Genomic DNA, 26802 nt, shown 5'->3' with positions numbered 1-26802 from the left:
CAGTTTTTTTAAGGTAACATGCAAAGCAATTTTGCTCAACAAAATGAAGTGTACCACATAAAATGGTTTAATCATAAATGTAGTGTATATATAGATGTGTGTATGTATGCATGCAAGTGTGTGTGTATATATATATATATATATAGATAGCGTAGTGGTTAGACTACACGCCTTTGGAACTAGACCCCCTATGCTAAGCAAGCCTACCGCAGACATGAGCGAGACAGATAAATATGAAGGCATGCCGGCTCGGACGTCGCCCGGATCAACAAGGTCCGCGTCAGGTGTTGAGGAACCAGGGCACCCTGACGAAAAGTGGGCTACTGGAACAAGAAGGCATCAGTGGGCAAGAGACGAAAACAGGGCGTTGTTGGAATGCTACTATGCAAGTAACCCCGGCGGAAGGGGCTACTTGGAGGGACCTATGGATTCTTCAATACCCAACATCCACAATGACGGCGAAACAACTAGTAGCTCAGTGTTCCAACATTCGAAAGAAGGGACTGCTCTCACAGCTAGAGATTGACGAGGTACAACACAAATGCTACGGCAAGGAGGAGTCAGGACGCCAGGTCAGGGGGGAGATATCATCACCCCCACCCGAGATTGGGTACATAGCCCCAAGTGCGATAGGAGAAGGATCGTTGAGTGCGAGAGGAACTGACCTGAAAAATAGGATCCCCCGTAGCCGGTTACCAAGATTACGTGAAGTACCCTCAGAAGGTCTGCTAGATGATGTTAATGCAGCACTACGGGCAATACCTACAACCACGATTACCGACACTAACAAGCTGATCTACAATACGGCAGCAGTGATCAGTGAGATGCTTGGCTACAAGTTGAACAGCGACAAGGGGCAGTACCCTCCATGGAGAAGGAGGTTAGAGGACAAGATCAAAGTAGCACGGAGGGAGGTTAGCCAACTAACGGAGTTGCAGAAAGGTGCGACAAATAAGGTGCCTAAGAAATACAGCAAGCTGTCCATACCTGAGGCCTTGGAAACTGCCAAGCAAAGACTCACAGCCTTGGCCAGCCGCTTGAGGAGGTACACCAGAGAGATAGAAGGCAGGAGAATAAACCAGCTGTTCTCCACAGAACCAGCAAAGGTGTACTCTCAGTGGCAAGGGAACAATAAGAGAACAGCACCACCAAGGCTGGAGACGGAGCAATACTGGAAGAGCATATGGGAGAAGGACGCAACCCATAACGGCAATGCTCAGTGGCTAGAGGATCTGAGGGCAGACCACAGCGACCTCCCTGAACAGGGTCCAGTAACCATCACAGTGGCAGATATCCAAGAAAGGGTCTCCAGTATGAAGAGTTGGACAGCACCAGGGCCCGACATGGTTCACGCCTACTGGCTGGACAAAGCTGGACTGAAAGACAGCACAGAGGCACTAATCATGGCAGCACAAGAACAAGCTCTGAGCACAAGATCCATAGAGGCTGGGGTCTATCACACCAGGCAAGACCCCAGGTGCAGGCAGTGTAAAGATGCCCCAGAGACAATCCAGCACATAACAGCAGGGTGCAAGATGCTAGCAGGCAAGGCATACATGGAACGCCATAACCAAGTGGTCGGCATAGTGTACAGGAACATCTGTGCCGAGTATAACCTGGAAGTCCCGAGGTCAAAATGGGAGATGCCCCCAAGGGTGGTGGAGAATGACCGAGCTAAGATCCTGTGGGACTTCCAGATACAGACGGACAAAATGGTGGTGGCTAACCAACCGGACATAGTGGTGGTAGACAAACAGAAGAAGACGGGCGTAGTGATCGATGTAGCGGTTCCGAATGACAGCAATATCAGGAAGAAGGAACACGAGAAGCTGGAGAAATACCAAGGGCTCAGAGAAGAGTTCGAAAGGATGTGGAGGGTGAAGGTAACGGTGGTCCCCGTGGTAATCGGAGCACTAGGTGCGGTGACTCCCAAGCTAGGCGAGTGGCTCCAGCAGATCCCGGGAACAACATCGGAGATCTCTGTCCAAAAGAGCGCAGTCCTGGGAACAGCTAAGATACTGCGCAGGACCCTCAAGCTCCCAAGCCTCTGGTAGAGGACCCGAGCTTGAAGGATAAACCGCCCGCAGGGGCGTGCTGGGTGTTTTTTTTTTTTTATATATATATATACACATGTAAATTTTTTTAAAATTCCCCACTCGCCCCTGTGGGTGGTTAATCCTTCAAGCTTGGGTCCTCTACCAGAGGCCTGGGAGCTTGAGGGTCCTGCGTTCCTAGGACTGCACTCTTCTGGACAGAGATCTCCGATGTTGTTCCCAGGATCTGCTGGAGCCACTCACCTAGCTTGGGAGTCACTGCACCTAGTGCTCCGATTACCACTGGGACCACCGTCACCTTCACCCTCCACATCTTCTCAAGCTCTTCTCTGAGCTGGAGCTTCTCGTGTTCCTTCTTCCTGATGTTGCTGTCATTCGGAACCGCTACATCGATCACTACAGCCGTCTTCTTCTGTTTGTATATATATATATATATATATATATATATATATATATATATATATATATATATATATATATATATATATATATATAACGCAACAAAGATCAGAGTGAGGCACAGACAATATATACACAGGAGGGTAATTAAGGGAAATGGAGACAAATGAAAACACAGCTGAACTTAATCATAGCTAACGAAACAAAGCAGCATTTGACCAGGACAAAAAATCGGCCCTGCCATTTTTGGTCCATGCTCCAACTAGACCAATCTCTTAATTTCAAAATAAAGAATCACCAGACGAAAACAAACTCAAAATACTGAGTCAAAGATCCAGGACCATGACGCAATCAATCAATCAATCAATCAATCAATCAATCAATCAATCAATCAATCACTATTTTTCCACTGATGTCTCATCGCATTACTTGAATTATTTAAGTAAAGAAAAAAAGTAAACAAATTGAATAATTAGAGCTTTATGCAATTAATATTGTGTCAAGTCTTCACTGAAGCCTCATTCAGCAAATTTTAGAAATGAATGACATTATTAATGATTCTGTTGTAACATACTTTATGTGGAACATTTTTTCTGTGCCCGTCATACAGGATCAAATATCCTCCAACTGAGACCAGCTTTGTTGGTGCGGCTCATCAGAGAAAATCCCACTCTGCCTTTTCTTCAGAAAAATAATATGATATCACACCTAAAACCGTTTGCGTGGTATACTCCCACACCCACGATGGACAAAGAGTATCTGCTGACTGATTTCCCTTTTTTAAATACCCGAAACCTGAACAATGACACATCTTCAGTTAAAGACAGGCAAGTACCCCTTTTTCAAACACAAACACACACACAATGTAATTGACAAGGTAAACGCTGTGGATCTCAATTTTTCCACCTCAGTGGGAATTTTTTTTAACTGTTTTTTTTTTTAGTGTGACACAAATTTAGAGGCAGAATCTGTGTACTCTTTTGGTTTGTGTTTTTCTTACTCCAGTCAAACCACAGAAACTTACTGGTTGAACTGATGAACTTTCACAGATTGTGGTCCAAGTGCTAGTTTCACTGAAAGCACAGATTTTAGCCATGTATTTGTGCCCGAAGCAAACTGCTGCTCTTATTTGTACTTGTTTTCTAACAGTAATGTTGAAACTACAGTAATCATGTATTATTATTATTATTACCTTTATATGTTTAGTGCATTTCATTTGGTTTCATTAACAAAATTGCTTCACATTGTGATCAATCAATAAGAAAGCAAGAAACATAAAGCAGTCAAAGTCTGTGTTTGTGAATCTAACACCTGGGGCATGTCATTGACTAAAATAGCTTTTTCATTATCTTATCACTTCAAGATGACAGCATGCTGTCAGGACCATTGAGCCTGGCCTTTGCGCTTACTTAAGCTGCTGTTGATATGGATGATGCACACAATATATGCATTCAGAATTGTATGGGAAGTCGTTTCCATCGAGACCAGTGAGGTCACGTTGTCAGTATATTTCCTAGGAATTTGGGGGAGGATTTGCAACCTAAGGGCGGGGCAAAGAGAGGCATGTCAAGTAATACTTCCAGTGAAAAGCCACAGATTACTTTTTGGTATGTGGTATGTGCATTTTCACTATGCAACACTTTTTTTTCTAACTAAAAGTTACATAAAACCTTTTATAAATGACTGACTGAACTGGACATTCATTCAAATAAAAGATTTTAAATCTCCGTCATATTGCTCAACTTTTACGGATAAAATAAATGTTTGCATTTACAATAAAGGCTGCAGGTTGCTTAAGTGCTAGTGTGTCTGCTTGCAGATACAACATGGGATATATGCAGCGTAGTTTCACATAAAGAATCCATTGTCATGCAGGAATGCTGAAACACAAGAGACACGAGAAGTAAACAAGAAATGAAGAATGTGGCTGTAGATTAATGGAAGCAACAAAATCTTAATCAGAACAAAGACTTAAAGAGTGTGGTTTAAAGAAAGAACTTATTAAAAATAATGTGTCTATCATTTTAAAAAAATCCCTCTCCAAAGCAACTTTGAGATACCGTTTTATAAAAGTGTTATATAATTTTTGTTGAGATTTTATTTTTATTTTTTTTTACTTCCTACTACTTAAAAAAAGAAAAAAAATCAAATGTTTCTAGTAACTTTCTAGTAGCTGGAGTTCTACGCTGACTCCACAACAGATAGATGGATTCTTTTGAAGAATAAACAAACAGGTTCCCTTCAAGTTCACCATCTGATATGTATGTATTTGTGTAAATGCATCTGAACTTGATGTTTTAGTTTTGATTGCTGTGACCAAAAACAAAGATTGAGAAGAAACGATTACAAATCGAGCTGTTGCCCCTCTTTGACAATTTCCTGTAGACTGATGCAGAGGCGGAAAACTTGTTCCAAGCAGTATTTGCATTGGCAGTTTGCACAGAAGATCCCGTCATGTGCGGAACTTGCCATGCGCAGTGCCTTTGTGACACAGCGGTCTAAAGGTGTGTAAATTTTCAAATATAGAAAATTATAAAGATTACAAATCAGAAGATTTGTGTTATTTGGAAGAAGATGTCTTATGAATGCCACATGAATGTGTTGTAAACAAATTCCACAGTTTCCGTTTTAGAGTAGGTTGTGGAGTCAAACACACCTACTTTTCCCTAAGTCACTTTTGATTCAGGAACACACTTACAACAGCTCATCCTGCCTGACCTGCGCTGTAAGCCACCATCATGTCTGATGCGCCACTTGACATCATGCTGAGAGAGCTAGGTGAGCGTATGCGGATGTGTGTTCAGACTTGAAAGCCTTGCACTATAACAAATACAGAAACCATCCATAAAACATAAATTGTCATATCAGCTATGCCTTGCCTCAATGCATAGCGCATAGATCATGGATGACAGAAGTGATGACAGATGTCACAGTGTGTGCGCATTACAACTTCTTTGTTTACAAGACAAACTTTATAATCCTTTGCTCCGTGTCGCTAATTCTGCTGAACTCTTTAAAAATGAGTACAGGCAAACGCATTTATGAGAGCAAAGCATATAAAATAGAGATGTGATGGAAAAAGTGGTGGAAAAAAGTGTGATTTTGTAAACCACACTAAGAGCTGTCTTAGAAAACTGATCAATCAAAAGAAATATGAGGTGTGAGGCCAAAATATAAAGTATCGCATTTCTGATAATGAAAGAGCCTATTAAAATTTTAAAAACACACTCTAATCAACAACTGGAGTGCTTTGTTACAAGTGCATATCACATTGACACTGAGGATTACTGAGATTAAGACTGAGAAAAACCTAATGAAAGACACCTGCCACCTGATCATCCGCGTAACACTCATTCCGGTTGTGGTGTTGAACTGTTTTACCTTATTCAAAGTGTACACTGTAGATGCAAATGAAATGGAGAATCAAAGATTTCTAAAGAAAAAAAACACATAGATGCTGATAAAGTTTCACTCTCAGGATGATTCATCTTTCTATTTGTTTTAACTCTTTCCTCCTTGGATGCCTACCAGGAGCAACGTTTGTTTCTCATTTCTGAACTGAGCAGTTTTTGGTCTTACCAAGGCTACTCTTGAAAAAGAGTACCCGGACCCTAATGCTGGTTGAACCACATCTTTATTGACATATATACTTGTTCATTAAGGGAACAGGGGAGGTTGTCGAATGTCGTTTTCATAGGGGAAACAGTTACGTTTGTGCTAGCAGTGTTTGGTAGTTAGTGGAGAAGAGGTCACGTTACATGGATAGTTTGTAGTAGTGAAATACATTTTGCACTTTGAAGGATATTTCTTTTGATACATCTGTGATGTACAGTAGGTTACACACCGAGTATTTCTCTTGGCTTGATGAAAGCAAGCTGGTTACACAATCAGCTTTACCTCTGAATTCCTGGGAAGATATCTGAAATGTGTCTGACCTGGAAGATAAATCTAGATCGAGGATTGTCAAATTACCACCATTGCTTGGACGAATGGAAAGAATGCACTACGCTACATTTCATTTATCCACAGTTGGGCTTTGATAAATGAGCTCAGAATGTGAAACAGAGGGCAGTGCGCTTACTGAAAAACTAGTTTTAAAAAACTATATATATGTATATATATGCATCTGGTGAATAACCATAGGAAATTAACAATATTCTATTTAAATAACTTTTAAATATTATTGAAAACTTCCAGGGTCACTATACTGTTCAGGTAGTAAAACAAATCAGGGCTCATTGTTTAGATCTTTGAGTTTCTGTTTGTGCCGATACTCAGTGGGTTCCACAAGATTTATTTAGCGTTACCTTAAATACCTCAAATATAGTGTAAAGGTCTTTATTTGGAAATGAAAGTGTCAAGTGTAGGTGTTGTTGGCACATTGCAGTTTAACACAAACAGCTAATCTATTGACATCGACTGTGGCTTAAATTTATGTGCACTTGGCAGCCAATCAAAGATTTGCATTTTCTGTCATTGATAGAAGAATTTTAATTTCAGTCTTATGCTCTGCTCTGCAGCTCCACCCCTCTCATCTTACGTAAACATTTTTCTTCTTCCTTTTGGGAAGAGCTTGTTCCTTGCCAAACCCAGGCTATTGTCTTCCTCCTATATGCATGTGCGCGCGCACACAAGACCGGAGTCAATTGGATTATTTCCATTTCTAATCTTTAATCTATACATAAATATATGTATATTACACAATAAATATATATTGTGTAATATATGAATTACACACACACACACACACACACACACACACACACACACACACACATATATATATATATATATACACATATATAATTTATGCTCCATTTTAATGTTTTGAAGCATCGCAAAATATCTGGCCCAGTGTTTAGCTTACACACAAAATGCTCATGTTATCTAAATCCAATTTAAACCCTTCCACTTAAGATGCCAGTATGCCAAAAAAAAGTGATGTAAAAGCAAAGAGATTAACAAACACAAATTTTGCTGGAAGGTCTTTATGTTAATGATAATGTCTAATTTTAAATCAGCATTGGATTCATTCTTAAAATGCACACACCACTTACTGTGAATTATTGTCACACTAAAAACTAAAGTCACTGTCAGATGCTTTCCAGGTGCTGTTCCATGTTGGATCTGATGGCACTACAGTGCTCATAATTCCATCAATTTTGACAAGCTCTCCAACACCACTGGCTGAAATGCAGCTCAAAGCATGACAGAGCTTCCACCGTGTTTTGTGTGCACTAACCTTAACTCTCTCCTGACTTACCCCATTGATATTGATGTTTTGAACCACAAGCACTTAATTTTCAGTCAAGTTCTTTTGTAATCTAGTATACCTCAGCATTTTTGTCATGTTTCCCTTCATTACAATGGATTCTTGACAGCCACCCTTCTATTGAGACCATTTCACTGAACGGTAAATCGATCGACAGAAGGGCCAGACGCATCTCTCATGTCCCGCGTCAGGTCTTTGCTGGATTTTTTTAAGGATAATGACTCCCTTACTGTTCATCTGCTGTAGATAGTTTTTAGGCGTACACTTGTTCAGTTTCTTCAGATTTTTTAAGGACGCACTATACGCAACCTGCTGGGACATGTCAACTTTTCTGTAAACAGTTCCTTAGAAATCACCCTGTTGGGTTTTTTTTCATAGATTCAACCAAAGAAACAGGAACAAATCATGTGTTTTTGTGACGGGCTAGTAACAGAGTTTCTAAAGATATCATTTAAACTTGGTTTCTTGCTAAATTGTTTGTTATGTGGTTCATCTTTTGTTTTACAGCATATGTGCCTGGAATGATTCATAGGTCAGTGTTGTGTCAAGTGGCTTAAACAAAAGTTCCCTGAAAATGATCAGGTACAAGGACTGAACTAAAATCAAGTGAAAAAGAAGCCAGTGTCCAAGGAAAAACTTTGAAATGAGAATCGATAAGTGATATCGATATCACATCATGCATCCCTACATCAATTAGTTAAATACAACATGCTGCAACACTGAGGAAACTCTATTGTGATGGGGTGTTTTGCAACAACAGAGCAAAGTTGTGACAACATCAAATTGGGCTTTGCAGTTTTTGTTTGTGGGGTTAGTTTAGGGTGCAGTCTCAGGTCTTCTGCTTTTCGCATCCCCTACAAAATAAAAGCACAAAGCTAATACAGGACAAATGCTCAGAGATGGTAAGAACCTAAATTAGTAATAAAATAAAATAAAATTAGATCATGAAAATATAATGAAATGAAACTTGTAATAGTGGAAAAGCTTTATATATTAAGAAAAATAATATTTAACTGATAGCTGGAAAAAGTCTTTCAGTTTACAATTAAGTTTCATACTTTAAGGATTTTGATATTTTTGTACTTTTAATTATAAATAAAAATATGTTCTTTCAAAGTACAGTTTTGCCTATTAAGATCTTAATAGGCTTGTTTCTATTCTGTCCATTTCTGAAAAATACGCTATTCAGTCTTATATAAAATTATCCAGATACATTCAGGTTGTAGTAGGAGCGTCATAATCATATCACATTGTTGTTTGCTTGCGTTTAAAACTTGAAATTAGCATTACACACACAGAGTGAGAAACACACATAGATACATAATCTGGACCACCCCGCCCCGGTCCCGCCCAGCGTCCAGACCCCACGGAGAACAGACGGCGGGTCATGTGACAGCAGCGGTTTGTGAACGACAAAAGCGGACTCACACAAATGCTCTGCCACAGTGAGACACACATACACAGAGGAGTTTCGTAACTTGGGGAAGTTTTACGGAGCCATCGATCACAGAATCGTCTTGTTGTTGTTTTTTTCCTTGATGTCAGTGACACAGCGGAGGACCGAGCGTCGCCTGCGTCACCTTTTCAGCGGAGAGTCTAATTGAGTTTCTCCCTGGGAAGGGAACCTGTGCCTTTCAGCAAGGCAGCCGCGAAACTACCGTCTCTCCTTGCAGGAAAAGACCGTATACCCCATCTGAGAGGTAAGTCTGACTCGGTGACTTCTTGACAGCATTGTGTCCGCCGGGCTGCCTCACAGGCTGACCCCGGCACGGTCTAATTTTCCTATCGGAAGTCAGTAATTGCAACGTGGTCTTTTAATAAAAGCTGGATGTGGTAGTGGGATTGATGTAGACTATTATTCCTAATAGATTACAGCAGGGAGAAGTAGTCCATAAATTAAATTTGCGGGTCGGGGTTTTAATGAGAACAGACGGCTCGTGCGTAATTTGAGGTTTGATTAATTAATTAGTTAATTACTCACAGCTGTTTTCTGTTCCGTGCCTTCAAATCAGCATGTTTGCTTAATTTATCTTCCTATAACACTGACAGTGGTGAACGTTGTTCTTCTTAATTTATTGATTAATGAGCTCAACACTGGCTGTAACTTATGTAACCCGACTTTAGGCTGTTACAAGTCACGGGGAGACGATGCTATTTTGGGCTTTCAGAGCCTTTTAAAAACTAAGGCTGTTGTTAATTAACATAAATGTGGGTTTATTTGTGTATGTGTCTTCCCCCCCCCCCCGTCATCAAATAACACAATGCGTTATTTCTTTGTTGTATAAATGTAGATTATAGTAAAGTTATTACTTGGGGATCCTTTTTATCTACTAATTACTACCTTTTTTATTCTGTTACATTTTAGTAAGTTTTGAGAAGTACATTTTAGATTATTTAAAAATGGATTCACTTTTTTTTTTTTTTTTTAATATGTGAGTTGGGGGGAAGAAATATTTCCATATAAGGAAAACGGCAACATTTTGAGAAATGGGTGTTTGCTGGGCTCATCAAGTGAAATGAATCATAAGGACTATCATATTTATTGTCGTTTATTGCGCACATGACTCATTTATTCATAGGTCAGATTGTGAAACTGTAGAGGCTGACGTTGATGCAGAATAGAGCAGTGATTTGAAAGACGAGCCTCAGATTTTGCTGTGTGTCTGTGCTGAGTTCAGTTACAGATGGGAAAATATGTGACAGGTGTGTGTGGGTGAGGGTGAAGGAGAGGGCATCTGCTTGTTTGTTTTTTCCCAAACTGTCACACCTGAGATGTTGTTTCAGTCCTGTTGTGTCACTGCATTCTTTACAATACACATCTCTCCCTGTACTCTCCCTCTGTGTTTCTCTGTCTCTCCCCGTTTCCTGTGCTTTGTTTCAAGGCTGAGGCTTGCGTCACGCATTCCACTTGGCATATGAAGCCCTTATCCTGTTTAGAGCCTGGAGAGAGAGAGAGAAAGACGGGAGGAGAGAGGGAGAGAGATGTGGGGGGTGGATGGGTGGAATGAGGGCGACATCTCTCCCCTCCCTGTTGCCTGAAGTTTGTACTTTTGTTTCACTGTTGAGCAGAAAAACACGGATGAGTCGCTGTTCCGTTTGTGTATTACCTGTTTATTTGTCTGGCATTAGTGCAGCACAAACACGCACACACGCCCCAAATACTCCACCCATCCCTACGCCTTTTTTCCTGAATCAACATGCTGATGTTATCTGGTGGAACAAAATGCGCAAGACTGTGTGTACACACGCACGCACATATGCACGCGCGCACACTCTGCTCAAAGGGCATGTGCTAGGGAACATTAGGGCTAAACATTAAACGGGTGGATGTTGAGTAGTTGGTGATTCTCCATGAGAAGTTGAGGAAATAAGGACACGCTGCTCCACAGGCGGCCATAAACGTGAAAAGCTGTGACTAGTTGCACAAGTTTGCAGAGTGACAGGACACGGATGCTTAAACACACACCGAACACTTGTGTGTTCAAACCACTGGATTGAGCCACTGTGACTGTGTAGCTCCTTCTTTACTGCCCCCCACCCCCCCATGTTTGAGGTTCATTGAAGTTTTGTCATATTTTGGTTGAAACCCACTTCATTTTCTTCCCCATTTCTCTCTCTGTCCTGTTCTTTCCACTTCCATTTTGACATAGTTTGGTCAGAGCGGCTGTTTTCTTTGCCCTTTCTCTCCTTCCAGCCCCCCACCCCACCTCTCTTCTCTCAGACTAGGGAGGTGTAATATGTGTGTGTGGAGTCAAACAGGAAACCGCAGGCCCCCTGCAGCAGCACCCCCCTTTTGGCTTCGCTCTCCTCTTCCTCCTCCTCCACCTCCTTCTCCTCTGTACACCCCCCGACCCATCACGCAGTGTGGAAATAATAACAGTCAGACTAAACTCTAAGGGCTTCCGCTTCTCTCCCTCTTCTCTTGTTCTCTCCTTCCCTCTGTCCTCAGTTGTCTGGAAAGCCTCAAAACGCTGCGCACTCTCTCGCGCACCCCGTCAAGTTCGACTTGAGGTGCGCGTGTGTGTCTCTGTCAGTGTTTGAGCCTCGCGACCAGATGAGTCTGGTGTGTCTTTAAATGTGTGTTTCTGAGATGATGGATCCTGTTTCCTCTCCCCTGCTGATGGCCCCCTCTGCCCCCCCCCCCCCCCCCCCCGAGGCCTGCAGCCTCATAGTGTAGTTGAGAGGAGCTCAGGGGGACTACGTGTGTGTGTGTGTGTGTGTGTGTGTGTGTGTGTCTTTGGGGGCATAAAAATACGAGAAGTGGGCTGCGTGGCTCGGATGAGGGAATGGGAAGCCAAAATAAGAGGAATGGGGGGGGAGGTTGGGGGTAAGCAAGGGCCTTAAAGCGAGAGGAGTCAAAATTGGAGCATGTGCTGGGTTATTAGGGGAGTCATGAGCAGGAAGTGAGGTAAGGGTTGAAAGCAGGGAGCAAGGGGCTACACTTGGGAGTGAGAGCTTGAAAGGGGGAATAAATTGGAATGAGTGAGGGGCAACAGAAGAAGTGAGAGTACTTTAGGGAGAGGTCAGGAAAGGGAAAAGTTAAATGTTGGCATAATATTGGATGAGTACCTGGATGAGTCATGCAATTAGGATGTTAAATTAAGACTAATGGGCGCCTTTCCTGAAGAGTGTGAATAGGTAGTGAGTTTGTATGTGAGGTTCTCCTTGAGTCGACTGATATCACGACATGAAGCATTACAGGACTGTCACAAGGTGAGAATGACTTAAGTGAAGAGGGGGTAAAGAGGCTAGAAGACGCTAGGCTGAAAATGTGTGTGTGAGTGTATTGTGGCATGTTCTTGGACAAAGATGTTGTCTGGAGGTTTTTGGTCTCTCTGGTGATCTCATCATCTCCAGCCTGTTGCCATTAGAGAGAGACTTTGTGTGTGCCGGCCAGCTTTTGTCTGCGTGTGTTCCAGTATGTGTGCGTGTCTGTAATAATTTAGTCCTTTTAGTGATTTAGTGTGTGTATTCTGTTGAGCTAGCAGAAACGTGTGTGTGGGGGGGGCGGGGGCAGGGAGTCCAAGCCACAATATTTTCCCCTTCAGTCATGTTTTTTTTATAACATTCACAGAGGGGGAGAGAATAAGAGTGTGGGGTGGTGTGCGGTTCAGATAAATACAGTAGTAAAGACATGAGCGATTGCTGGGGAGCGAGTGGAGAAGAGTCCAGGGGTGGAGACACAATAGAGGGGTGTAGAAGGTGGTTGCAGAGTGGGTTGGGGCTGAATACACAGTAGTTCCACTGACCTAGAAGGACAATATTTGCGGACATGCACAAACTCAAACCCAGTAGCAGAAAAAAAACCTAGCCCAAGTAGGGCGACTTATTTATCGTGATGATGCAGGAGTTTGGTTTGTTTGTCTGTTTTTACCTGGAAAGGCAATAAAGGAAAAGAGTGCTGACTAATTCCTGTCCTCGAGTATGTCAGTTCAATTTCATAGAAAATAAGAGCACAGTCTAGTGAGAGCTATGACAAATGCAATCAGCCTGATGCTGCGTAGAAACAAGTAATAGGAAAATATCCAAATTAATTAAACCAAAGATATTCAGGTTAATGTCTTATAAGAAAGAACTCTTCACATTTTCATGGAATATGTTTTTGGTTTTGTTTTGTTTTGTTTTTGGTTTTTTTGGGGGGGATTCCTGTGGGAACTTCTTAAACGGTTAATTCAGTTATCAGAAATGCTGCTCCAGCTGCAGTTTATCTCTAATCTGCTGAGGCCTTGTGGCCACTGAGGAAGATGCTGCACGGCTGAGTGAAATTTCTTTCCTGTGATTGTTACATTTGTGCGACTCATTGTGCTTATTCTTTCATGAGACACCCAGAGGGAAAGTTTCTCCCTCCTTTGCTTGCCATCCTGCTGTCACACGTTATCTGATGACTCCTTTCTGTTCATTTTCCTGTGTGGTAAAACCCAACCACTAGGCACACGCCTGTCTTTGGATTAAAGCAAATAACGTGAATTATTTGCCGTCCCTGCTGCACGACACCGGGCTCTGACGCCATCGGCCAAATTCTCCCCTGCGTTTACTCGTACCTGTGGCCAACTAACCAGCTGCCAAGAACTCGTTTTCGCGTCTGTCGTGCAAAAGTGTTAATAAAAGGGGAAATGCAAGACTATGTATGACAGGTGAACTCTGAGAGCAGCATGTCCCTGTCACTGCACGCATTCTTTCAAAGAATTTAACATGCACTGAGCGATGCATATGTTGTTCAGTGAGAGATGAAGCCAGATAAGTGAGGCTTTGAACACTTTGTTTGTGAATATACATGTTCTCACTTACAGGCGTACACAGCCCACACCTGCCCAGCCCTGAAGTCAGAAGATAATTAACACTTCCTGTATGACAGAGCCTAAAGGAGCCTCTGAGTTACTCATGCCTGCCTTGCACTAGTGACAGCATAACATTTTCCAGTTTTCCGATCCATTCTCATAAATTAAATATCTCTTGAGCGCCTTGAGGGAATTTCTCCAAATTTGGCTCAAATGTTCACTTGGATTCAAGGATTTACTGATTAGAATTGGCAAAGATTGAGGGTACCATGGCCCCCGATGATATCCGAAGAACACCTGAAGGAGATTTTGTCACATTTGGCACAAACATAGACTTGTACTCAGGGATGAACCGATTAGACTTTGGTGACCTTACACATTTGGTGAGGTACTGATAGTGACGCTACTCACTGAAACCTGGCTCTGTGATCGTCTGCTCAAGATCCGGAGGAGACACGAACTCAGCCTCACGCACGCGAGTGTCAGTCCAGAGCTCGGATAAATAGGAGGGTTACGTCAGGAACGGCATCCGGTGTAAAACCTGTGCCAAATCAAACATGCAGATCCATCTGCTGTGGCAACTGCTTAACAAGCAGCTGAAAGGAGCTTCTTCCACTAAGTACATCTATGTAGTTTGTATATAACAGGATATAACTGACAACTTAACTGGTATAGAATTACAAATCTACAGTAAGTATAAAGGAAAAATAAAAACAAGGAAAATAAGGTTTGCTTAATATTGTGGTGATGTGGACGTGGCATGAGACAATAACTATTTTAAAATGTCATCTTGGACTTTGGGACATTGTCGTGCATGTTTGTGACGTTTGGGACCAGAACATTTTCTGGTCGCGGTTTCTAATGTTTTTCATCAGTGACACCTTGTTCCCAGATGGGATTTTGTTTATTGTGTGTGTTTGTTTCTGGCAGACCTTCTGCTTCTTTTATACACAGCAGGTATTTGCTGCTTTCTTTTCCTTAATCTGTTCTTCTTTTGGGGGGTTTTGTCAGTGATTTTGTTTTTCTTCCTTTTTTCCGAATTCAGAATCTGTTTGTGTTTCATACTTGGTCTCATTGTCACCTTAATGTGTGATTTACAATGACAATAGAACAACTGCTTGACCTCAAGTTGAACTACAGTACAGTACAAACCCGGATTAGAAAACACGCCCTCAAAACACACCCAGTTCCCACCTGACGGTAGGCTCTTTGTTTCTTTGGAGCCGGGCAAAGGGGGAGGCTTCAGTCGTCATGTTCACACCCTTCCTGAGCCAGCTAGTGAGCATCCTGCTTCACCATTGGTCTGCTCCCCATCTGGGGGGGGGGTGTGTGTGTGTGTGTGTGTGTGTGTGTGTGTGTGTGTGTGTGTGTGTGCGCGCGCATTCCTATATGTGTGCACTAGGGTGTAATGACTTGTTCTTGCCCATTTGTTAATAATTAAAGGCTAACTTGTCTTCAGACTGTGGACTTTAATCAGGTCACACACACGGAGACTGCCTCAGGGTACATTCTTTGACAGTTCATGTTGCCTTAATGCACCAGCAGATGCGCACACACACACAAGCACACAAAGAAGCTAATAAACACCCTCATGTAGCACAAGCAGAGTCATCCCAGCTGCACCTGGCCATTCAAAGCCAAGGTAACTGGAAACACCTTTGAAACCTCACACGCTTTTGATCCAAAATACTCGTGTGTGTGTGTGTGTGTGTGTGTGTGTCCCATTTCTCAGATACGGGGCAGTTTCTAGCTGCATCACACCTGCAACCGGTTGCATTCTCGTTAAAAAAAAAAAAACCCAGTCCCTTTAATTCACAAGTCTGAATGTCGAGTGTTTTTGATTGACATCGGCAGCGCTATCTGTCAAACGCAGAGTACCTGTTTGAAACCATGACTGAGTGGTGAAAAAAGAGGAGATGATGTGTCAAGTTTGACAGAAAAAAATATGTCTGGGGCTGAACCAACGTTGATCGTGCCCTCGCGGTCTCCTTTACTTAAATACAGACCCTGTCACATCATTCCCTCTACTTAATGTGATTTATTTTTCATTACGTCACAAAATGTGTGTTTTGGTGTGGCAGTGTCTTGCCATAAGAAGAAGATACATGAACAAGGTGGACGTTGGGGCTATATGTAACTAAGGGTATCTGCTTATCCGTTTTCAGGCGCTCTGACCACAAGACGAATCTTGTGGTCAGAGCCGCTCTGCCCCAAGCAGCATGCCCCTGGTAGGGTCTCCCAAGGCAAATTGGTCCTGGGTGAGGGGCATGACAAAGTGCGAAAGTCAGAAAACACTCCACCTTGATGCCAGACTTGGGCTTGCTGGCCAAGTGCCTGGCAGATGGACTTTAAGCCCGTGGTGCAGCATGGTCCACCCTCCTGTAGAGGAGGACAAGCTGCAGTGGTTGGAGTTTTGTCAGTCAGGCAGCAGACAAAGCAAAGTCTGCAGCTGCAGTTGCTCGTTAGCATTCATGTTGAGACTGTTTGCACATGGCTATATTTAAAATTTTAAACTAAAAGAAAAATTTGACAGAATTATTCTTCTACTTTATTCTGACCATTAATTATGACCTCAGATTTAGGTTCTCTACCGTTTTTGTTTTGTTTTTGTGTTTTTCTTTTTTTGGGGGGTCACTTATACTCACACAGGGGAGTGTGATAGAGGTGCATTATCTGAAGGATGTGTCCTTTTGCTTTCAGTACTTTAAGTAGAGAGGTGACAAATGTTTGAATAAGTTTTAAGTGTTTCTACAATGTTGCATTGGTGCATAAAGTAAATTATTATCAAGAGTGTGAGCTTAGTGTAAATGTCTTCCCTGTATATTGATTTTTGGTGCTATGTGTGTATTCTGCAGGAGTCTGGCGTGTGCAGCCATGCTGATGTATGATTACCCTCCGAAGACAGACATTCAGCCGGTAAGGTGTGTGTGTGTGTGTGTGTGTGTGTGTGCGCGTGTGTGTGCGTGTACGCGCATTATCATGCCTGATCATGTTTTTGATACCAAACAGCAACCCCTCCACACACACTACACACGCACCTATACGTGTCTAGACAGACTGGTTCCCACATTCCAGCTCTTCCTGGACAAACAGGCTAATGTACAGTGGACATTTGCAAACAATAGCTACGCACACTGCCAGGCAGTGGGCTAATGAGCACGCACACACACTGTATTCTGAGACAAAACAGTTATCTGCTCCCAAACAGAGCAGCGTTTAAATTTTTTGGCTGGCTGTAATTGTTTGTGTGGCAAAAACATGTTTTCCCTGCCATTCAAAGCAGAATGGAAATTTTTAACCCTCTGCTCTTTTGTCCCCCTTTTTACTGCTTCCTCTTCTCTCTACATCCTCTCTTTCACAGTCGTTCTATCCTGGAGTGATCTTCCCCCATCCGCCGCACTTCTACAGAATGCACCCCCTGTCCCACTCTCACACCCCGACCGGGCTGACACACACCCAGATGGAGCCCGTGGACCTGTCTGTCAACAAGCACTCATCTTCCAAGTCCCCTCCCTGCTCCTCTGCGTCGACCCCGGCGTCCCCTCGCAGCTCCCCTGCCTCGCCTTACAGCTCGGCGAGCCGCACCTCTTCCCGCAACTCGCCCCCACACACTCAGTTGCGCTCCTCGCCCTCCCACGCTCTCCCGCCGCCCACTTCCTCCCTTCCATGTCCCACCATTGTGTCTCCGGGGGGCCCCGGGGTCATCCCAAAGTCACAGATCATGGTTTCTCAGATCGTACTGCCTCTGCCCATTCTCCCCTATTACCCACCACATTTGCTGAACCAGCCAATAATGATGAACTCACCTGCCAGCAGCGACGATGACCATTTCAGGATCTGGGAGCCCAAGATAGGTGAGAGCAGTTCAGTGTTTGTGTTGCAACTGTACATGAAGCTAAAAACAAAACAAGAAGTCATTAGAGAATCACATTAAAAACACATCAGTGCAGGAGTCATCGTGAAATGTATCCATTTCATGTTGTTACTGCATTTAAATCACATCACTTTTGTGGCATTTTCTTGTTAAATTTGCAAAAATCGTTTACTGATAAATTATCAGTAAACGATTTTTGCAGAGAGAATGGAAAAATTATCAGTGATAATGAGGAAATGTTTTTCATTCCCTCTGTTCTTAGAATAGCACTTTTTTTTTTCCTTTTCTTTTTTTTGGAAGGGGGGGGGGGGGGGGGGTGAATCAGCTATTTCCCACTGTGATCCGCAGAAGTCTTTGATCTGTCACAGAGACAGACACACAACATACCAGTTTGTTTGCCGTGGCCTTTTCTAGAAGGACTTCTTAAGTAGCAAAAACACAAAAAATATAGTGGAAGTGTTTAAACCTGACTGGTCCAAAAGGCTGAGAAGAAAGGTTTCAGTCTAAACTTGACCTCGTGATGGTGCTAGAAGAAACTTTAAGTAAAAAGCCACACTGATAGGATTTATCCTCTGGGGACCTTAGATGCCTGATTTATTTATTTATGTTAACATATTAATTATGAATGTGATTTAGACCTGATCATACTGTCAGCTCACACATTGTTTCATCCCTACCCAGTTCACCCAACGAAGCCTCTGGAGCCGCGAAGTGATACCCACGACCTGCACAAGCCAATCAAAATCGAGACTGAACCCGCTCATGACCCCAGCAGTCACGAGAAGTCATCAGTCAGAGCGATGCCACACGAGTACGAGTAAGTAACACGACGACACTCTGTAGCGAGTTTTGTGTGGACTCAGTGGTCAGCGAGTTGTCACAACTCCTTCTGTTTTCCATGTAAAAACCCACACGCTGGTGGTGGTGGCCACACACTTCACGTCCCCTGACTCCACACCCCTGTTTCACTAGCGTTTTTGACTCACTCCCTGCTGCCGAAGGTCTTATTCTCTGCTCCCTAATCTGAACTTTTGTTCTGCGTGTTTAAAACAAAAGCATGTTGTCGAGATCATTACATATGCAACGGAATACAACCTACAGTCTTGTTATTAGAGAGTCCTGTCATAAGATATGACTGTTCTTTGCATGTCACTGTAGTTTGAGCCATGTCAGTTTCTGGGGCAGTCCCAGGATCAGGGCGGTGCGGTTCTTATTAGCGGGCAGCCAGTAAGAGCCTTGTGTGATTAGGGGGGGAAAAAAAGAAAAACACTGACCGAACTGCGTGAACTTACTGGTTATATCCGAAGATTTAGAGCTTATCTCACTCTGATGGAACATAATTGTTAAAATTTGGCTCCATTTCCAAGTCATAAAACAAACGTGGTTTCCAAATGTATTTTATCATCACCTTGATAACACATTAGAAAATGATCTGTCTCCAGCCTGAGTCTGGACACAGCTCTATTTCCTTCATGTTTGTGGAGCCATAATTTAATTTATTTATTTATTTTGTCTTTAGATTCTTGCTTCTGTGAAGAGCACTGGCTATTTGTTATTGTCTGTTCTATTCTTTTGTCTCACTAACAGAGTTTCGGCCACTAGGGAAGTACAGAAGAATATTTATCCTTTTATTTTCCATCAGGCCCAATAGCCACGCCTCACATTAGAAGCTCTTTTCTTTCTTTCCTTATCTAAGACGTCACAAGTTCATGCCAGCCATCTGGGTCCTGTTACCACCTTCATTCCTCTTCCTACTGTTTTTGTTTGGGTTATTTCTTCCTCTTCTGCTTCCTCCTCCCCTCATTCTCCCTCATTATTATTATTATTATTATTATTATTATTATTATTATTATTATTATTATTATTATTATTACTGTTATTATGATTGATTTATTAAGCTTTGTGTTCATTGTCCAACATCTCCCCTGCACTTTCTTACCTTCCTCTTCCGGTCCCCTCCCCTCTGCAAAATAAGTTTTTCCTCAGAAGAAATAATTGCAAGTTGGATGCACATGTAATAGTCAGCCCTTGCTGGCAGCTAGTGTATGTCAGTGTTTGTGTGTGTGCTGTGAAGTACACCTCGTTTTTTTTACTTTGGCTGTTAGGGCGGTTCCCTTTACAGGCTGCTCTTGTCATCGTGCCAAACATGAAATAATTGGACCCTAAAGGGAAAAAAAGAGGGTGCGTCTTTGTGTGTCATCACATCTTGTCAATAAAGCACACACACATCCTCATAAACAATATGTACGTACAGTTACACACACACAGAGCAGCGTATAGTGTGTGTGTGTGTGTGTGTGTGTGTTAGGGGATTTTCTGCACATTCCTTTATGCAGAATTGATATGTGTGGAATCATGTTTCAGCACTCAACACCTGCTCTCAACTGACTGACGCGCACACACACACACACACACACAGTGATGAAAGACAACTCCTCTCTTGTAACTGTAAAACTGGTACATTTTGTGCGTTTGTTTGCACACACAAAGAAACAGGACTTGATGTGCTCTGACTGGGAACAGTGTTGCAGATTCACCTGCTGTTTGACAGTTTTCAGTCTCCTGGAGTTGGTCAAGGATAAATTTATAAACATTGATTGACAGAGGTTGACAGGGCAAGGCAAAGGTGTGGCTGACTGGAAAAGGCGGGTTTTTCAGCTTCCTGCCTGGCAGAAGTTGTTATTGCATTGAAGCCAAGTTAAACTGTGGGTTTCAGTGTCATAAGAGAGGACTTTTGCTCCCTCTGCTGGCAACATTAGACAAAGATGGACAAAGCACCAGCGTTTAAAATCTTTTTCTACCCTTTGTGTGTTTCTTTTAGGGGTAACAACCCATCAGTAATAGTCCACTCGGGCACAAGGCACCCTTTCCCTGCTGATTCACCTGACACACTGAAAAAACGGAGGATTCACCGCTGTGACTTCAGCGGCTGCGACAAAGTGTACACCAAGAGCTCCCACCTCAAAGCACACCGCAGGACACACACAGGTGAGCCTTCATTCATATACCAGCCGTGCTTTTCCAGAAGCCTCAAACTTTTTGACATCTTCTAACAAACCTCGTGTAATTTCCTCTCTTTGCAGGGGAGAAACCCTACAGGTGCAGCTGGGAAGGCTGCACGTGGAAGTTCGCCCGTTCAGACGAGCTGACGAGACACTACCGCAAGCACACGGGAGTCAAACCGTTCCACTGTCCCGACTGTGACCGCAGCTTCTCCCGCTCTGACCACCTGGCTTTACACAAGAAACGACACCTCCTAGTGTGAAACCCTCTGCCGTGCAACTTGAATGCAACTCTGTGCTGGGTTCAGTGTTGGACTACACCACTTTTGACTTTAAAATGAAATGGCTGGCCTTACCTGGACTGCGACAGGGAGTGAGGAAATGTTTCCTCAGGGTTAATGTTTAAACCCTTTCACCTCATTAAGCCAAAGAGAGGGGAAAAAAAAGCTGGTTGCCAGCTCACACATTTAAGACCAGCTCATTTTTATAGAAATATGGTAGCTGAACCAAACCTCTGATCAGCTGTGGAAGGGCCAGACACTTTTTTTTCTTTTTGCTTGCAGCTCCTCAGCTGGCCTGAGAGCAGCGCCCTCTTGTGGCTACACAACCAAAACAGCAGTTCAGTCTGTGCAAGCCACATGGCATGCTCACAAGCTTCTCAGCGCAACATGATCTCCAGCTTTAAAGCTTTTTGTTTCACATGCATTCAAGTAAATGTTTGGGACTTGGACACACACTTACAAATACATATTTTTTTTGCTCGCTACGCCAATACAATGTGAAACGTTCCAGAATGTATCCTATCACGCCTACTGTGCATTGTGTCATAGATACTTCAGCTTTTCCTTTTTCTTTTTAAAACACTCGTGCCAACTTCCTCCTTCGGGATCTGCTATAATTAAAAAACAAACCAACACACCACACACCTCATCTGCCTCTGCAAGCTCAGATCATGAAGTGATGACAGGTTGCTAACGCTCGCTTTCTCTTGTACATACACTCTCTTATTAAAAGCAACTCAGCCTTGGTTTCGTGTACTCGTGGGTTTTAACAGTCTAGTGGGCAGTTTCAGTCAGTGAAGTGTTTTTATGTTTTCATTCAGAAATGTGAAAGTTGCTGCACAGGGGCATTAATGTGTCGGTGAGGAAAAAGGCACCACCCGGTCAGTTTAAGGGTAGAAGCAATGAAATTGTGTCTTTACCGATTTCTTATGTTGAGTTTGTATCTATGAACTGTGTTTCGGTTTGTGATGTGACACCGAGGTAGCTTTTATTATTGTGTCACACTTTGATACGGGGTGGGGAGAAAATGCAAAATGCAAGGCAGGGAAATTACAAAATAATTTTTTTTTTTTTTTTTTTTTAATTTTTATATTCAGGAGCAGTTGAGTTATATTCCAGCCCACTCTACACATGCATTTGTTTTAAAAGAAAATTAACTTGTACACAATTAATACTTTATCATTCCCCTAAAAGTCAAATCAGGGATTATTGTTGTAGCAGATATTCTGCTGCCAAACCTTTTTTTTTTTTCTTTCCTTTTAAAAGTGCCATAAAGGTTTTTAGAGCACAATTTTCCACAGGTGGAGAGCAATACACTTTCTCTCTTTATCTTTTTTAAATGGCGCCTTTGTACATCTCCAATGTGCACTTTATATATATTTTATAAATATATATATATATATATGTATAAATAGTATGTATGAGTACATTATTTAACATTCCCAAAGCCAGACATTTTAAATCACATCAGGTTGGTTTTTTTCTGTTGTGTGTTTTTTCTTTTTCTTTTTTTCTATCACACATTTGCTTTTGGGTTTAATTGGAAGGTGTCCAGTTCAGCAGTTGTCTTGTTTTTTTTGTTTTTTTGTTTTTTTGTCATTTTCTAGTCATGTATACAAGAAGGTGTAACCCCGCCATTTATTCGCATGTACACATTCACACACCCCGAATGTAGCAGCTCAACTGATCTGCATTTGCTCCTCGATGCCTTTTGCAGTTTGTTTCCTTTTTGTATCTTTGCAAATACAATTGTCATATTAATATCTATATTTTATAATTCATTATTAGACTGAACGGGCAATTAATGGTTTTTATTAAGCATGATTTTGATACTCTATTACATATTTCTAGTGTTTATGATAAACCCTGTCTTTTTTTTTTCTAATTAAATCTTACCGTTGGCAATTCAAAGGGAACTCATCAAACTGTGAACGTATGGTCTTTCTGCAATTTAGCATTTTTAAACAAAATATTCATACCACTTAATAAAGTTATTGCAATATTTGAAGCATGTATCGTTGTTTGTGATTCTGTTTTTTGTTCACCTGTTTGCTAGTGAATTAGCTTATTTTAGAAGAGAAAAGTGTGTGTGCATGTCTGTGGATACTACAGAAGGAGAAAAGGACTTTTATTAATTGGCTAGGCAGAGATTTTGAGCTGGAAAGGATGTAGACTGATTAAGGGTAAGTGAAGAGTGTGCTGGGAAACCAGTACTTTGAGGAGCTGCTGAATGAAGAACATCTGAGGGAGGAGAATAAATGGAGAAATTATAACAAATCGGGAAGTGTGGGCAGCGATGAAGAGTGGAAAGGCAGGAGGTCCAGAAGACATACCTGTGGCGGTATCAGTCGGAAAACTTTACATAATTTCCTCAGGGAATCAGTCACAGTTTCTCCAAGATGGTAAGAACAATAACTAAATATTTAATCTTAAAAATTATACATTATATTACAAAGTTATAAAATATAACTAATATACAAATGACTCTAATTATAAAAATTCCACCATATAACACAAATTACATAAATATATAAATATGGTTGATATTAAGGTGCTGTTGCCCAGTGTGTACATTTGTTTTACATGGAGGGATTGTACAGTGAGATAGCCACAGGCAGGAATAAATGGTGCAGATGTCTAGGAGAGAGGGACTTCAACTAGATTGTTTAAAACATTCTTGGAGTATGAGAGAATTCCTGGGGAATGGAGAAGTGAACTGATTTTTCAAGAATAAGGTGGTGTAGTAAAGACAGGTATGATCTGGGGTGATGATCAGTGAGCAGCAGTGCAGCTTAATAGTGCGAAAGAGCGCAACGGATGTTAGCTTTGCTTTGAGAGTGATGATAGAGAAGCACAGAAAGATCAGAAGGAGCTGGACTGTGTGTTTGTCGATCTAGAGAAAGCATATGATAGTAGTACTGAGAGAGGAATTGTAGTGCTACATGAGGAAGTCCGCAGTAGCAGAGAAGTATGAGCATGGCTGAGAACATGTATGAGGCTAGCGAGACAGTGGTGAGGTGCATTGACAGATGGGTTCAAGCTGAAGGTGGGATTACATCAGGGATCAGTTCTGAGCTTCTTGTTTGCAGTGGTGATGGACAGGTTGATAGATGCGGACTATGATGGTGAAGGCATAAAAGTCAGTAGAAGTAAGGCAAAATGCATGTGTGTGAATGAGAGGGAGACAGATGGAAAGGTGAAAGTGGATGAGCTTAAATACTTGGACAGTATAGGTAAAGACAAGACAAAGTGGGTGGAAATGAGGGTCGAGGGTGATATGTGTATGAGGGTAGCGTAAGAGCAAAAGGAAGAAATTACAAGATAGTATTGAGATCTGCTGTGATGTGTGGTTTGCAGAAGGTAGTTCCTACAAAAATGCCGCAAACCACACAAAAAGCTTATGGTGTAAAATCTTTACTCATTTGCATCATGAAGTATTGCCGGCAATAAGTCGGACTCGTTCCTGGTGGGTGATGGGCTCCGCCAGGGCTGCCCTTTGTCTCCGGTTCTGTTCATAATTTTTATGGACAGGATTTCTAGGCGCAGCCAAGTGGCGGAGGGCTTTCGCTTTGGTGGCCTCAGAATCTCATCTCTGATTTTTGCAGATGATGTGGTTCTGTTGGCTTCATCGGGTGAGGGCCTCCAGCTCGCACTGGAACTGTTCGCAGCCGAGTGTGAAGCAGCGGGAATGAGGATCAGCACCTCCAAATCTGAGGCCATGGTTCTCAGCCGGAAAAGGGTGGAGTGCCCACTCCGGGTCGGGGATGAGTTCCTGCCCCAAGTGGAGGAGTTCAAGTATCTCGGGGTCTTGTTCGCGAGTGATGGGAGAAGGGAGCCGGAGATCGACAGACGGATTGGGGCTGCAGCTGCAGTAATGCGGACGCTGCACCGGTCCGTCGTGGTGAAGAGGGAGCTGAGTGTAAAAGCGAAGCTCTCAATGTACCGGTCGATCTACGTCCCTACCCTCACCTATGGCCACGAGCTGTGGGTAGTGACCGAAAGAACGAGATCGCGGATACAAGCGGCAGAAATGAGCTTCCTCCGAAGGGTGGCTGGCCTCTCCCTGAGAGATAGGGTGAGAAGTTCGGCCATCTGGGAGGGGCTCAGAGTAGAGCAGCTGCTGCTCCACATCGAAAGGAGCCAGCTGAGGTGGTTCGGGCATCTGACAAGGATGCCTCCTGGGCGCCTCCTGGGTGAGGTGTTCCAGGCATGTCCCACCGGGAGGAGGCCCCGGGGCAGACCCAGGACACGCTGGAGAGATTATATCTCTCGGCTGGCCTGGGAACGCCTTGGTATTCCCCCGGATAAGCTGGAGGAGGTGGCTGGGGAGAGGGAGGTCTGGGCCTCTTTGCTTAGGCTGCTGCCCCCGCGACCCGGCCCCGGACAAAGCGGATGAAGATGGATGGATGGATCATGAAGTAGTTATGGAGCATTAGAGATTTGAGCAGATTTAATTTTTTTAAATAAAAACATCCATTTTCAGAGACTTCACTCTAAGCTTTTTGGATTCTTTATGTGTGACTGCACAGCATGTTTAGTCTAGCACTCACCCCTTGCACCTGAAGAAAGCATGAAAGGACGTTTTTACAGTCAAGTGCAATTTAATCTCTCTGTTCAGGGAACTCCCACAAAGAAAATGAAGTGACAGCACTTACAGTTGTTACAGTTGTCAGGTGTGGATCAAAAGAGGTGTGCCAGTTTATGAATGCTTGATCCCTACTGATGATAACCAGACAGAACAGCAGTGAAATAATGGTTATCATCAGCTTAGTGATGATTATTTTTGGGATAAGGAGAACACAAGAGTGTTAAAAGACTGTAACATGACTTTTAATGTCACTAGATTTTCTTAGTGAGAGAGGTGGAGTAGTTGAATTCAAATAAAACATATTTGTTCTTTGTTTACTAAATACCAAACCTGTGATTTATTACACCCCCAGTAGTTTATTTCAAAGTTAGAAATGTTAAAATGTTACACTGCCTTGCAGCAATACTGTTACTACTATAAGAAGGCAACATTGAGGGACAAAAAAAATACAGCTGCATACTCATTACGTGCAATAGCCCTTTACTTTGGATTTTCTGTGTTGTGCATATTAGAGATGATATAAACGTAAGAAAAAGCGAGGGCTCGTCCGGGATTTGAACCCGGGACCTCTCGCACCCTAAGCGAGAATCATACCCCTAGACCAACGAGCCGCTGAGCAAGCAAGCAGATTAATATGTATATAAATCGTACTCGTCATCACTAGTTGTACTCATTTTAGTCTGTTTTGTTTTATTTGTTTTTGTGGGGTTTTGCGTGTAACAGCAGCTGTTGTGCGGACTCTCGTTTCACCGAGCTTCAGAATAGAGGTGTTGCTCCTCTAAAGAGCCAGAAGAACTGAAATGATTCACTCCTACATAGATGCAACTTCGCTGCTATTTTGACTGGCGTCGTTTATTTTATGACTGGCCTAACTTATTCAGCGGTCGCATTCTGAAACAGAATGCTATATTGAAACTGTGGTGCCGTTTTATAATTATTGGAGGAAAAACACACACACACGTACAGTTTGTTTTTGTGTGCGCTGTAGTTTTTTGCCCGTCTGTGAAGTTGTGTTAGCTTAGCTCATCAGAGCCGCTCCCGAGGCAGAGAACTC

General features: G+C 42.6%; 1 protein-coding gene and 1 non-coding gene across 4 annotated transcripts; one reads left to right on the top strand and one right to left on the bottom strand.

Moving 5' to 3' along the window:
• Positions 1 to 9096: 9096 nt before the first annotated feature.
• On the top strand, positions 9097 to 23173 carry klf3 (Kruppel like factor 3 (basic)). 3 transcript variants are annotated; one of them, XM_086295830.1, is made up of 6 exons: positions 9097 to 9425; positions 16859 to 16919; positions 17365 to 17857; positions 18559 to 18694; positions 20699 to 20865; positions 20961 to 23173. In XM_086295830.1, exons 2-6 carry the CDS (start codon positions 16878 to 16880, stop codon positions 21140 to 21142), a joined length of 1020 nt encoding a protein of 339 aa, XP_086151956.1. In that variant the 5' UTR covers positions 9097 to 9425; positions 16859 to 16877; the 3' UTR covers positions 21143 to 23173. The 3 variants fall into 3 exon arrangements, with proteins under 3 accessions (XP_086151956.1, XP_086151957.1, XP_086151955.1); XM_086295831.1 differs by having other exon boundaries at positions 16859 to 16924; XM_086295829.1 differs by lacking the exon at positions 9097 to 9425 and having other exon boundaries at positions 16842 to 16919.
• Positions 23174 to 26287: 3114 nt separating this feature from the next.
• trnap-agg (transfer RNA proline (anticodon AGG)) lies at positions 26288 to 26359 on the bottom strand. Its single transcript has one exon. It is a non-coding gene; the product is annotated as a tRNA-Pro (tRNA).
• Between the last annotated feature and the right edge of the window lie 443 nt (positions 26360 to 26802).

Source organism: Aulonocara sp. 'chitande type north' Nkhata Bay, linkage group LG6 (genome assembly GCF_057382095.1).
Source record: "Aulonocara sp. 'chitande type north' Nkhata Bay isolate Kocher_YH1m ecotype deep benthic linkage group LG6, A_spYH_male_GT1.1, whole genome shotgun sequence".
In the NCBI taxonomy this organism is placed as follows: domain Eukaryota; kingdom Metazoa; phylum Chordata; class Actinopteri; order Cichliformes; family Cichlidae; genus Aulonocara; species Aulonocara sp. 'chitande type north' Nkhata Bay.
Note: the sequence above shows the minus strand (reverse complement) of the source record. Positions and strands in the feature narration are given on the sequence as shown.